General features: G+C 51.8%; 1 protein-coding gene and 1 long non-coding RNA gene across 2 annotated transcripts in view; one reads left to right on the plus strand and one right to left on the minus strand.

Annotated features, from left to right (window-relative positions):
• Positions 1–11,814, plus strand: part of LOC112546262 (uncharacterized) — a 116,186-nt gene extending 104,372 nt beyond the window's left edge. Inside the window, exon 4 of the long non-coding RNA XR_012897654.2 lies at positions 11,466–11,814. This is a non-coding gene — a long non-coding RNA (uncharacterized LOC112546262). The remainder of the gene's footprint in view (positions 1–11,465) is intronic.
• C26H1orf216 (chromosome 26 C1orf216 homolog) lies at positions 6,374–14,295 on the minus strand. Its single transcript, XM_006110726.5, has 2 exons — positions 14,137–14,295; positions 6,374–8,435 (listed from the first exon to the last, which is right to left on the minus strand). The coding sequence occupies exon 2, from the start codon at positions 8,417–8,419 to the stop codon at positions 7,553–7,555; it is 867 nt and encodes a 288-aa protein (XP_006110788.2). The 5' UTR covers positions 8,420–8,435; positions 14,137–14,295; the 3' UTR covers positions 6,374–7,552.
• Between the last annotated feature and the right edge of the window lie 201 nt (positions 14,296–14,496).

A 14,496-nucleotide genomic window follows, 5' to 3' on the forward strand; every position in this document is an offset into this window, starting at 1 on the left:
TCCGCGCACCCAATCGCAGCTATAAGGTGCGCAGTGCACCGGGGGTGGGGCCGTGCATGGATCACGGGCCCACTGCAGGAATGGCTCGAGCCGGCTCTGTCCCCACCCTCCCAGCCTTCTGTATCTCGCCTACTGCGAGTAAAATTGATGTTGGCCAGTGAAAGAAGGGAGGTCAGTAGATGGCCCTGCAGATCAAAGGTTAGCAATAGGGCAAAGGCAGCAGTGATAGTCATCATAGAGAGGGAGGGACCATGGGGGGGGCTGAAAAGAGCAGGCTGGGTGTGGCTGATAATGGAGGCCACAGACCGTAAAGACAGGCATGGCCGGAATTTGTTTTGCAGAGTTCTAATCTCCCCTAGATCTGAGTGTCTTGGAAATACTAAAGTAGCCCTTGTGGATGCTGAAGTTGGCTTGTCGTCAGGACATTTTCCCCCCCTGCCGTGGGGAGGGTTTTCATTAATTTGCAAATCTTGCTTGAGTATTTAGAGGGGGCTGGAAACTCTGTATGAGGCTGATTTTGCAAATTAAGACGGGCTGTCTAAAACCAGCACGGAGGGCGTAAGCCAAGGGAACTTCACAATAACCCAAAAGAAAAGCTCTTTCTTACGGAGCAGCTCTCCCCCTTTGATCTGCTCCCGGAGTTATTCCTTCATTTCTTGAGCAAATAATCTGGATTTTCACAATATTTTCCTTGGAAATAATGATTTATATAAAGCACTCGACCAAGATAAACAGAGAATCACTCGCTCTCCCCCCGCGGGTCAGGGTAGCAGACAGCCCAGGGACCGATGTTTTCTGAGCCTCTGTCTGAGTGAATGCACCACAAGCAGGCAAGCTTGGAATTAGAGCTGGAGCCAAAATGGAAAATGTGCCTTCCTTGGACAAATAAAGTTAGCGCGCGCACAATTGGCACATGTGGAGGGGCAAAATTCCCAAGAGCCCCTGCTGAGTGGTGAACCTGGGGATAAAAAAACAAAACCACTCTGCCTGAGAAGCCCATCCGTGGGGTCCAAATAGACCCTAGGTTGGTGGATGTGCCTTGTTTTTAAAAGAGGCTATGGCAGCTTGGAATTCCCACAGGTTGTCCAGGCAGCAAAGAAGGGGGAGAGAGGGGATGAAGGGAGGTTCAAAGGCCTGGTATGACTTCCCTTTTTATCTCTATTTAATCTCTGCAGTGCCCTAGGCAAAGTCACCTTTAGGTCAACACTCAGGTGTTTTATCTGCCACCCATCTGCCTGCAGCCAACATCTCATCTCTCTTTATTAACCAACAGCTGCAGGGCAGGTGGGACCCGGGAGCTCAGGAAATCTAGTCACCCTGGTTTAGGAGGATGGTAAATAATACAGCCACTCCAGACCAGAGGAACAGCCCAGAAGTTAGCACCAGCTGCACTTTGCTCATGCGTGGGACATGGGGAGCAGCCTCTGTCTGGATTTTTAAAAGTTAAATGTTTTGCAGGGCCATTCTGCACAGTTTATAGTTCATAGTACCATTCTGCACCATGTGATGGTGGGGCCAGGTAGATAGGTAAATGAACAGAGCAGGAGGCAGACAGAGGACTGGGGTTTGTTTCAGAGACACACCTGTAAAGTCTGGAGTGCTCCTTTTGCAGCTGAGGGTATGGGGAAGGTTCCTGAGCATCTGGGGTTGCCCCGTCTCAGCTTTTCGTCTGGTTGGTAACCCATCAGAGAGTAGGTACAGTCCAAGCATCAGCACCTCCCAAGTTGTCCCTGGCTGACTTGGAAGTAAAATGAGGAGTAACGGTAGTTCGAACTAGGAAGCCTAGTTCGAACTATCTAGTTCGTGCCCCGTGTAGCCGCGCTGCACGGGGTTCGAACCAGCGGGGTTTTAAAAATGGCGGCTCCCCGCTTATGCAAATGAAGCCCGGGAAATTCAAATCCCGGGCTTCATTTGAAGTGCGGTATGCCACATTACCCTCCTAGTTCGAACTAGGAGGGTAGTGTAGACATACCCCTGGATAGTGGGGAGCCCAGCTGATAGAACCAACCCTTGGCTTCGCTTCTGAATGTGCAGACGATCAGTGGGGCAAAGACGGCAATGATTTTGTAACATGGTCCCTTGTCTTCTAGAGATGAATTGTGATCGACCAGTTGATTTTTATAGTGGCTTCTTCCTGAACATGGTTCAGATGTCCTGGGTGCAGAGCAATCCCTGCTGGTAAAAGATGCTGTATCCCATTGCCAGCCGTGTGAGCGGTTCAGCGGAGGATTGCTGGGTTTGTAGTCATTTTCCTCCCAGCCCTGAGGCAGCTTTTGTCTTTGGAAAGTGAGAAAATGTTGGTGCTAAGTGTCAGCTGGGCTCACGTCCAATCTGGCAGATAAGAACCAAAGAACATAAGGACAGCTATACTGGGTGAGACCAAAGGTCTGTCTAGCCCAGGATCCTGTCTTCCCACAGTGGCCAATGCCAGTGCCCCAGGAGGAGTGAACAGAACAGGGAATCATCAAGTGATCCTTCTGTTACCCATTTCCAGCCTCTGACAACAAAGACTAGGGACACCATTCCTAGCCATCCTGGCTAATAAGTATTGATGGACCTAAACTCCATGAATTTATCTAGTTCTTTTTTGAACCCTGTTAAAGTCCTGGTCTTCACAACATCCTCTGGCAAGGAGTTCCACAGGTTGACTATGGAACACAACATGGTTCTTCCAAAGGGATATTGGAGATCTCCCAAAGACATTTCCTCACAATTCCTGACATTTTGACCCCCCAGCCAGGCTGCAACAGCTGAACCACCTCATATAGACAAGGTGACACCTAGCTGCAGCTCATCCCAGCTGCAAGCAGAAGGATTTGCAGTGATGCATCTATAGCACGGATAGGCATCGAAGTCTGGAACCAGGGCAGATCTCCACTGTAGGCAAGGCCTCAGCTTGAATCAGTTGGTGTTCCTAACTGGACTCCATCTGACCACGCGAAATTCCATGGCACACCCAGACTTTCTCTGATCGTATGTTATGTTCTCGCCCGATTGACTCATCTCAAGCTCTGTACCATGTTGTCACATGACCTGGGCCACATTGTCATCCAGCTAGACCATCTCAGATCATGTGGTGTGCTGTCACATGACATGCGCCATGTCATTGCCTGGACAGACCTTTCCAGGTCAGACACCATGCTGCCACGTGAAAGGTGCCACATCATTGCAGGGCTCGGTCCTCCCTCCTGCCTGCAAACCCCTCTGCCTGTTAATTTCCTGACATGCGGCATGAAACTTGAGGTTCCTGGGACAGCAGCTCTTGCTGTCTTCAATCGGCGGCGGTAAGCGGCTCTGACAGGGCAAGCTCTGCACTCTGCTTGCCATGTGTCATCCTGCAGTTTACACAATTGGACGTGACAGCTGGTGCATTGCAGGGTGATTTTCCTAGCCTGCCTTGAGTGGGGGCTAGAGAGAGGAAAGCAGCAACAGCCCTGACATGTGCCACCAGCAGGAGATGTGAGGGCAACTGATGCATGAATGCAAGGCAGCCGATGGGTCTGTGTCACCAACCACAGGGTATTATGGAAGGATGGGGTTTTGAGCTATGTCCAGTCAGGAACCTCAAGGGCTCTAAGGTCATCCCATGCTTAGCAGTGAGCAGGCCTGGGGCAGGAAACAGACCCCGTTGAGGGGCCATGGAAGGAGCTAGGTCAAACCGTCCTCACCCAAAACACAAAGGGACGGGATTGTGGCCTATTGTTAGAGGAGGGGATTTTAAGTCAGGACTTGTGGCTTCTCTTCCTGGATCTGATCGACCCTGTACGTGAGCTTGGGTATAAGTCATTTCACCTCTGGAGGCATCAGTTTGTCATTGGCAAAATGGGAATAATGAATGGATATTGACAGACGCTGGGGGCAATCTCGATATTTATTGGACCCATATTGGCTAGGGTGGGCTCTGGTTTTATCTAAGCCATCAAGAGCTCCATGTCACAGCCTGGGCTGGAGGAGAAGGTGGCAACTCTGAGAATTGACCAGAAGGAGGTCACTCAGAGGAGAGGCACGATGCTCCTTTCCTCACCCCAGAGGATGAGCTCGTGACACCCCTTACATCAGTTCTACCCTCATTCTTCTCCATCCCAGAGGCATCATGCCACCACTCCCATACCCAGTGCCATCTACTCACATCCCACCAGCAGTCTCCAGGGGCACTTACATACAGCTCTGTCTCCAGACCTGTGAACTAAATGCAGGTGAAGGCTAGAACATCAGTTGCAACAATGTATTTTGCCTTCTGCCGGTGCAACCTACTGGGGCAAAAGCAGGCCTCTGGCATTCTAACCCTCATGCAACAGGAGCAAAAGTAGCCTGAGGCAAATATCACGCACCGAATGATAGTCAGCCGCTAAAGGGTAATTGAGGATCATTTTGTGGAATCTGTTTATCTCCAGACTTTATTGATATGTGATCTAGTGCGTCAGTGATACAGACAACAGCCAGCAGGCCCCAGATACAAGCAAACATGGGCGATGCCCTTTGAACAGCAAGGTACTTCTCCTCGCAAAGAGGCTGGAGTCCGCCTGAGCAGGATGCAGAAGGTGGGAAATCTCTTGCAGGTTTATTTCTGTGATGCCAGGTCACAGTTTGGTCGAACTTCTTGCATTTGGAATGTGGCCTCTTTAAAAACCGATCCTTATAGGAAATCTCCCATTTTAGCTCATTTTGTCCCTCCTTTCAGTGTCATCTCAGGCGCCAGGTGTTTCATTGATCTAGGAATGGGGCGTCCCTGCGACTGCAGCCTCAGCATCATAGCCTAGTCACATGCCTAGTCTTGTTGACTTTACTGAACCTACCCATGTAAGTGAGGGCTCTAGGGCCACGTCCTCACTTTTCTCTTCCTGGAAGATATGAAGAAACTTGTTGCAAAGTGGAAACTATTGCCAGCATCAGCATCAGCATCAGCTTTGGGAAGATACAGTGAGCATGGAATACAATGGAATACATAGCTCCTATATAGCACTTTGCATCCATCTGTACCTCTCAGAGCACTCTGTTAAGTACCATTATTCCTGTTTTGCAGATTGGGAAACTGAGGCACGGAGTGGGGAAGTGATATGCCCAGTCACCCAGCGGGTCAATGGTGGGAACCAAATCCAGGACTCCTGACTCTCAGGCCTGTTCTTGCCGCTAATCACACTGTCTCCTGTAGTGCAATACAATAGAATAGTAGAATACGGAGCAAATTCACTTTTAAGAAAATATACCAAATAAACACAACACTCTCTTTTTAATCTCTCCTATTTTTCTTATACTCTGTATGCATGCCTCAGTGGAAAACTGGATTAGAAAAGTTATTCTCTTTGCTTTACAATAATAAATTAATATAACATGAACAGCACAGCTTTGAGAAAGTCTCTGTTGTTCCTCTAGTAAAAATCTAACAAATATATACATAGTATCCTGAGCTTTTGTGGGAAAAACCCACTTCCTCAGATGATAGAGTTTATGAGAGAGTCTCATCTGTGTAAGTGGGTATTGCCCACGAAAGCTCATGATATATATATAGTTAGTCTCTAAGGTGCTACAGGACTACTGGTTTTTTTTAAAGTTACAGACTAACACAGCTTCTCCTCTGAGACGTTTACTAGAGGGATTTCTCTGATCTACTGTAGGTAGACAGATGTGCGTGTAAAAAGCTCAATATATTGTAATACTGAATCTGAAAAAAAAAAGTCAAATGAAAAGTGAACGTATTTTAAAGCATTTTGAGGTCAGTTCTTAAACAATGTGTTTCTAGACTGTGGGGGGTTTTCGGGATACCATCCTGGAAAAACCCCACTGCGTCCAGGGAACACATTTGCTCTTCCGCTTTTTTTCACGGAAAAGCAAACGCACTCCTTCGGGGAGCCTTGTCTTCCTTGTTCCGCAAAAAGGCTACAGTGTAGACATAGCCTAAGATTCCAATTCATCAGTCCATCTCAGATCAGCAAAGCATTTAAGCACATGCTTAACTAAACTTCAGTGGGAATTAAGCCTTTAAGTCAAGAACTGGACATCTTTCTAAAAGACATGCTGTAGAAGTTACAGCCTTTTTGCAGAGATCACTGGGGGTATGTCTACACTACCCTCCTAGTTCGAACTAGTGGGGTAATGTAGGCATACCGCACTTGCAAATGAAGCCCGGGATTTGAATTTCCCGGGCTTCATTTGCATAAGCGGGGCGCCGCCATTTTTAAAACCCCGCTCGTTCGAACCCCGTGCAGCGCGGCTACACGGGGCACGAACTAGGTAGTTCGAACTAGGAAGCCTAGTTCGAACTACCTAGTTCGTGCCCCGTGTAGCCGCGCTGCACGGGGTTCGAACGAGCGGGGTTTTAAAAATGGCGGCGCCCCGCTTATGCAAATGAAGCCCGGGAAATTCAAATCCCGGGCTTCATTTGCAAGTGCGGTATGCCTACATTACCCCGCTAGTTCGAACTAGGAGGGTAGTGTAGACATACCCTGGGTGACATGATCTGGCCATGCTGTGAAGGAGGTCAGATGGCCTTGAAAGCTACAGTCTGAGCACGTGCTTAAAGTAAGCGTGGGCTGAAGAGCGTTGCCAGCTAGGAAGGAATTCAAGCATGGGCTGAAATGCTCTGCTCAACCAAGGGCATTTGTCACCAGATGGACTTTTCCACTCAAAGCACACCACACATTGCTGCAGATTACAGTCCCTGAGCATATGCAACCCATCGATTCTTGCAGCACTCGCTGGACATGCCCAATCTGTTCCTGACAAGGCCTTGGCCGTAAACACAAGACAAGCCCAGTCTAGGCGGGCGCCCAATCCCATCGCAGTGATGAACATGTGGGAGCCGCATGGTCCCACTGCACACGCTCTCTGCACTCTGGGACTGGGGAAGAAAGCGGCTGCCAGCACTAGCCAGCCTCGGGGGTGGGCCTGGCTGTGGTTGGGAGGTGTGGAAGAGGCTGGGGCTGGGGCCTAGCCTTCCCCAGCCAGTAGATCACAAGCCACCCATGGGCACAGAGAGAGGGCAGGAGAACATCCCCAGAGGCATGGTTGGGATGGAACATTCCACCCATAAATAACCCTCTTGCAACCAATCAGGTACTAGCTTGTCAGCTGGCCTATGCCCATTCACTAGCAACTCCAGGCCTTGGGTGACGTCTCCAGTGAGACTGGGGCCTGGGAACATTGGTGAATCGTGGCTGCTGATCAGCTGGGGGAGGGTTAATGATTTGCGCTAAAGGAATATTGCATCATGCAGGGTGGGGACGAGGAAGGGTTGATCAGGCTTATTTCAAACGGGAGCAGCTCCTCCCAGTCCCGGACTTCTCAGCCGCTAATTGGGCACATTTCAGACCTGTCTCTGGTGCTGTCAGCTAGGGCCATGCACTGAAATGGACTGGAACATGCTTCTAACGACTCATAAATACCATGTGGCATTTGTCGGGGATGGTGTCCTCATGCGTCACAAAATCCCTGCGTGCATAAGGCAAGAGCACATCACGGCAGCCTGCCCAGGTGGGACAGCTAGTTAGATGTGGGTGCAGGCTGGAGGGGAGGGGATGGATCTGAACTATGACAGGTGGGGGAGGAGAGTCTTTCACAGGCCAGCGTGACCCGGTGCCTTGGGGCACACCACGCCCTGCTGGATGTACCGGAGGAGCTCTTTGCGGTTGTCCAGGATGGTGTCGAAGCTCTCCTGGAGCTGGTTCTGCTGAAACACCACTTTCTGCTGGAGGCCGCGGATCCAGCGCAGCAGGGCCAGGCGCCGATACATCACCAAGTGGAGGTGGTGCTTCTCCTTTTCCCGCTCCTTGAATCTCATTTTGTCCTGGAGGATCTGGAAGGCCTCAGCCAGCACTGGGAAGCTGGTGTCTGAGTCGGAGATGTTTTCAGCATTATTGTCGGGCAGTTGAGGATCTGGCTGGTTCCTCAGGTCATTGGTGTCAGCGGTGGGAGCCTCCCAGGAATTGCTGGTGCTACTGTCTGGGCTGTCAAAGCTGAGGGAGCTGCTGGCATAGCCATTGTCTTCTAAGGGGGAGCCAGCCAACTTGTTGCATTCTTTGGCTGCATTCTCGGTAGCCGCTTTCTCCTTCTCGGTGCCACTGACCTCGGCTCCCTCAGGGGGGCTGCGCACATCCTCCTTGGAGAGGCCCAGCTCGTCTGACTTCAGCTCTGGGGGAGCATCCCTAAGCCTGCCCTTAGCTGTCTGTCTCTGCATTAATAACACCAGATTATCGGCTGGATTTGTCATGTTTTCTAGCTGGCCGGAGTCCCCCTCCATCCGGGTCCTCACCACCGCCTGGTTCCAGTTCTCATTGCTGTCATACCCTTCCTCCACAAAGTTGAAATTCTTGTCCTGCCTGCGCTCCCATTCTCCGAGGAAGGCTGTGCCCAGCATGGGGTCCCGCTTGCTCTCGTGGAATGGAGCATTCCGGGGGACGTCTGGCTGGCACACTGCAAACATCCTTCTGTTCTCCCGCCTGGGAAGAGAGAGAGAGAACAGATGCAGATGTGAAGGAAGGATTTTGGTCTGAGTTCCCAGGGTCAGCCTGGCCTCCCAGCTGTCCCCTTCCCCGGCTGCTAATGCTCCTGAGCGGAAGAAGCCTGATTCTGCTCTCGTGAGCTCTGCTTTGTCCCTGCAGTAACCGCACTTACTTCAGGACAGATACTCGGGATTCACACCAGTATGAGCAAGAGGAGAAGGCCCAAGGGTCTGACCTCAGCACAAACCAGGGTGGGAAAAGTGGAGCATCTGATCTGGTCTTGCATGTACACTAAGGCAGACACCGGTGTGGCCTGTAAGCTGTGCACTTGTGCAGCCACTCAGGAGAGAATCCAATGCGCCTAGCTGATTAGCAGAGCCCCATAGCTAAGTTTTGGGTTCTACTGGTGGTACACATTTGCACATGCCACAGTGCACATAAAATTTATTCTGCACATGGATGGAAAAAAATCCACACATGGATGGAAAAGATTAGAGGGAACATTGGTGTACACAGGGTGATTTGGCCTGAGATGTAATGTTGAGCTTTGGGATAGGAACCAGCCTGAAGTTTGGAGGCATGTACGATTTTGGTGGGGCCCAGGATGATGTTAGGGGACAAATGGAAGTGTCAGATCTGTGTCCTAAACTTGGTAGAAGCCTGGAGCCCAGGTTTTAGGTTTGGCCCATTTCTGGAAGGGGAATAGGATAGTAAGCCCTAGAGGTGTGCAGCGTATTTTAACACAGCACCATAAGACTCATTCCTTCCTAGGGACGCTGATAAGAGCAGGATGGGGCCCTTGTTTGGCCTGGGCAAATCTGTTTTATTAAGGCCTGGTCAAGTAAGATATTAGGGTATGTCTACACTACCCCGCTAGTTCGAACTGGTGGGGGTAATGTAGTCATCCGCAGTTGCAAATGAAGCCCGGGATTTGAATTTCCCGGGCTTCATTTGCATGAAGCCGTCCGGTGCCATTTTTAAATGCCGGCTAGTTCAGACCCCGTGCCGCGCGGCTACACGCGGCACAGACTAGCTAGTTCGTATTAGGCTTCTAATCCGAACTAGCTGTACACCTCGCTCCTCGTGGAACGAGGTGTACAGCTAGTTCGGATTAGAAGCCTAATCCGAACTAGCTTGTCCGTGCCGCGTGTAGGTGCGCGGCACGGGGTCCGAACTAGCCGGCATTTAAAAATGGCGCCGGCCAGCTTCATGCAAATGAAGCCCGGGAAATTCAAATCCCGGGCTTCATTTGCAATTGCGGATGACTACATTAACCCCGCCAGTTCAAACTAGCGGGGTAGTGTAGACATACCCTTATAGCAGTGAGGTGCCTTGTCTCAGTGCATCAATATTTAACTCCAAACTTTGCATAGGGTAACCTTTCCTCCAGGAGAAGGTTTTAAGGGACTGGGAGGGAAGAGATGAGAGACCGATGCCTCTCCCCGGGGCTGCATGGAGCTTGGCAGTGCAGGGAGAAGTGGCTTCCCGGGAGAAGTGGCGGGGACAGTCGCTCACTAAGGCCGGCAGAGGGACAAGGAAGCAAAGGGTGGGCTCGGGCGCCGGTGGCAGGTGCGCGGTTCCCTTCCCCCTCCCTCCCCTCGGGCTCTTCACCTCAGTTATATCAACTGTTCCGGGCAATGCCGGGTAACTCCAGCTAGTATAGAATAAAAGAGCTCAAAGGTGTTTAAAACCCGGACTGTTTCTTACAGTGGGTTCATAGGATGGAACAGAGCCGGCTATTTCTGACTCCCCTTGGCCAGGAGGCTATCAAACGCTGGCACTTCAGTTGCCCTTCCTCCTACTGCCATGCTGCTCCTGCCCTCTGCCTTGGAGCGGCCTCCCAGGAGTCTCCCGCTTTTCTGTGCAGGGTGGGGCAGGCAGAGGAAGGGGGTGCTGGTGTCGAGGTGTTCCCCTCCCTCTACCTTTGTACCCCATCTCCACAGAGAGAGCAGAGTGGGGCATTGGGAAGAAGGCAGGGCAAAGGTATTTGGGTTTCAGGTCGATCCTGGATTGACTTGAATTCAAAAAGTCACCTTGTGCTTAAAAAGGTTGGAGACCACTGTTTTAAAACCTTTCTTTTTTACCTTCTTTAAAATGTATTCAGCTCCCTGGCTGCAATCTCCTAGGACTTCGGTAGATTCTTTGAATTAGGTCTCTGCTGATTTCACCGACTCTCTGATTTTAAATGGCAAACCAATAGCCTTCCCCAAGCCCAACAGACCTGTTTCCTCATTACAAAACCCAGTTGTAAACAGGAACTACAGGTTGAATCTCTCTAGTCCGGCAGCCTCGGGACCTGGCCGGTGCCAAAGCAGAGAATTTGCCAAACCACAGGAGGTCAATATAGTCTAGCAGCATGATCAACACTGCCACTGTTTATTGGGCTCTTACAAGACATTTAGGTGTAAATTGGATCTAAATAACAGCACAAGACACTGAGAACCAGGACTGGTGGCTGTGGACAAACATTATGAGATCACAGGAAACTTGGCCACACCCATGAAAAGTGGACACCTGGCTCACTAAAATCATGGGCGGACCATGGATGTTGCAAGACCAGAGAGTGCTGGACTAGAAGGTTCAACTTGTAGTAAATAAACTCGGTGAATCAAAGCTTTGAATAGGACTCTGAGTGGAAATGGTTCCAATCTCCCAGCTCCATTAAAGACCGAAAGGAGGAAGGGCAGGAAGGTCCAGGAGAACAGGATCACAGGTTTAAAGAAAGATGAAAGCATGGCTGCCCTTTCTTTTCACTAAAAAGTAAGCAAAGGAACAACAAGGGTAGGGAGTGACTGGGCAGGCTTTACTCTCTGTCCTTCCGTGCTTAATAGCACTGTTTTTTAGTAGGCCTCACAAATATGGCATCTTTTGTTTATCTTTGTCATGTCTCAGTGAGGAAATGGCAGATTTAAAGGTCTGGATATTTAGAATCAGGATAACAATCCCCCCAGTAGATCATACATGGGGGCTAAAAGCCACAAGTTTCCCTTCAGATAAAATGAGCATTTCCCTGTCTCTCCCAAACAGGTCTCGCCCTCTCTGCAATAATCCAAGATTTAAAGTTTTACTCTGGGATTCAGGAAATCTGGGTTCGTGACCTTTGGCAAGTCACTTCAGGTATGTCTATGTGGGGATACAAGCCCTGCAGCACGGCCACAGCTGGCCCGGGTCAGCTCAGGCTAAGGGGCTAAAAAAATGGTGTAGACCGGGGAGGACAAGATGGCCTAGGGTTGCCAGGTGTCCGGTTTTTGCCCGGACAGTCCAGTATTTGCAGCATCTGTCCAGTAAAAAAACCAGAACATTTTCTGTTCTTCTCGGATGGACGGCCTGCGGGGACATTCTTCCCCTGCTGCATCTGGCGGGGGTGGAGCGTGGTGGGGATTTAAAGGCGCCTTTTTGTTTTTGCTCAACAAGTTTTGTCCCCTTTTTTGTTCAACCAATTTTTTTCCTGCCACGTTTGGTATTTTTTGTGAAAGTATCTGGCAGCCCTACAAGATGCGGCCCATCGGCTGGATCTGGCCCACAGAGCCTTTGAATCAGGCCTGTGGCCCTTGCCTCCAGGACCCTCAGGCAGGGAGCAGCGCGAGGTTCTGGCCCATGGGAGCTGAGAGGGTGTGCTAGAGACAGGGGGCAACATGCAAAGGTTCCCCCCACTCCCGGTGCGCATGCAGTGCACAAAGGCACATGGAACAGCCAGCCACTTTGAGCAGCATGAGTCTGTGGGGTCCCACTGTGCTGCTGGCTGGGAGCCTCCAAGGTAAGCACCCACCAGCCATATTCTGCCTCTGGCACCCTGCCCCCTCCCGTACCCAACTCCCCTCCCAGAACAGCAGCCCCTCCTACACCCCTCTCTCAAGCCAGAATCCTCTCCTGCACCCATACCCTCTCCCCAACCCTGCACCCCAACCCCCGGCCCCAGGTCACCACTTCCTTCTTAACCCAAACTCCCTCTCAGACTCCACACCCTCTCCTGCACCCCAATCCACTACCTTGAGCTCCCTTCTGCACCCAACCTCCGCCCCAGACCCCGCACCGCCTCCATATACAAGTACAGCCCTTGATCACTTACCAAAAACTTGGGGTGCCCCCCCCATCAAAATTGATTGCCCGCCCCTGGTGTAGAGGGTCAGGCTCAGGTTGGAGCTATAGACCCCTGCGTGGGATGCGGGTCTCAGAGATCAGGTTCCCGCCGCAGCCCAAACATCGACACAGCAATTTGTCAGCCCTGGGGTCTGACCCAGGTCAGTTGCGGCTGTGCTGCAGGGCTTGTATCCCTGTGGAGACAGACCCGTCGTCGGGCTGGGCCTCAGCTCCCGTCTGTCCACTGGGAACCATTGAACTTCCTCCCCTCCCAGGGTGTTGGGAGGATACACAAAACACGGGAGCCCACAGACCGGACTCTCCTCTGCTGCCCTCCCTCCCCACCCCCACTGGTCACTGACACCCGTGCAAATCAAGGGCCACATGTACCCTTTGGGGAAGGCACAGGAGAGCTCTGAGGGGGAGACCCTGCGGGGGAGAGGATGACTCAAGGGAGGGGGAAGGAGGTATCACACTCGCACCCTCCCTCCTCCAACAGTCACTACAGGCTTGGACCTGTGCTGCACCCCAGTCCTGACCCTTGTCCCATTCAGGCAGCTGGTCCTCAGAATTAGCACCATGTCCGACAGGGAGAGGCAGGTCGGGCCCAGTGAGGGGCCACGCACTCACCCGCCCTGCCCCTTTAAATGTGGATCCCAGTCTGGTTGCTATGGCAAGGTTTCCATGGCAAGCAAAGAGATGGGGGGTGTGCACACCGCATCAGAGAGCGCAATGTGCTGTGCTGGTAGCATGTGATGGAGAGTGCCCAGAGGCGCACAAAGGAGCGGTGTTGAATGACCCTGTCACACACACCGAAGGGGAGTTGCAGAGGCGGAGGGCTCCCAGGACTTCCAAGCCCTGCCTTGTGGGATGTGTGCGGGGGATCCATATCCTGCACCTTCCCTCCCCCAGCCTCCTTCTCCCAAAACCACATAGCTCCCTGGACTGACCCGCTCCGTAAGCAGCAGGACAAGGCAGGGGAAAGGGATGCATGGAGGGAAGGAAGGGAGCAGGTTTTCAGTGTGCCTGCTAATCTAGGCAGAGGGCGGGAGGGGGCAACTGAACAGATGTGGTCCAGGATTAGGAGAGTGCTGGATTCAATGCCCCAGCACACCCCTGCATGGCTGTAGAGTTCTGGCAAAGTGCCCTGTACAATCTCACAGCATTGGAGCTCCCCCTCTCCCATAAGCTATATAAAGGGGTAGGGGAAAATTGGTGTGGGGGGGTGTTGCCTGACTCATCCCTAAACTGGACCTGAGCAAAACCCTTCTCCAGGCAATACAAGCCCTGTGAGTGAACGCTTTGGAAATCAGAGAGTCAATCAGGACATGCCTACGCACACCCGGGGGTCAGGATCCGGGCAGGTGGGGATGAGGCTTTGGCACCATCAGCAAGGGGAGCAGGTCGAAATGCTCTTGCTTTTGAATCCTTTTGAAGCTGCTCCTGAGGAGGAGTGAAATAAACAGCCCTCCCCAAAAGGATCCGAATGTGGCAGCAGGAGTAAGCTCTCTGCCCTGACTCCGGCACCGAGGGGAAGCGGGTGGCTTCTCTTGGCACCTGCCTGTCGCCTGCTCTGTTCCCGGCACCCCCAGACACCCAGTGAACAGCTGACACTCACCGATAGAGCCTTGGGAAAGCGAAGGGGGATTTTCAGGCGGCTGCTCGTGCTGCGGCTCTTGCTGCTCAGCTGGAGAGAACGGAAATAGACCCCTCCACGGCAGCAGGAAAGCGTCATGAACTGCACACTTCCGACAGCAGTCAGTGCTGCCGGCAGCACCGGGTCACAGGCTGATCAGCAGCCAGGCGAGAAACGCAAAGGCACCACCAGGAGCCACCTGAGAACAGCCCAGCACATGTCAAGGAGTGTGTGTGTGTTTATAACAGAGCTTATGAACAATGATCTCTCCCTTCGGGGATGACACCAAGTTCCCTGCAGAGGATAAAAATCTTCCAGGAGAGAGCCAGTAAGGAAGAGGAG

This window comes from Pelodiscus sinensis, chromosome 26 (assembly GCF_052426305.1).
Source record: "Pelodiscus sinensis isolate ZL-2025 chromosome 26, ASM5242630v1, whole genome shotgun sequence".
Taxonomy (NCBI): domain Eukaryota; kingdom Metazoa; phylum Chordata; order Testudines; family Trionychidae; genus Pelodiscus; species Pelodiscus sinensis.

What these genes read in the sequence shown, in the direction of transcription:
- C26H1orf216 (XM_006110726.5), bottom strand. Translation starts at nt 8,419, where the DNA reads ATGTTTGCAGTGTGCCAGCCAGACGTCCCCCGGAATGCTCCATTCCAC.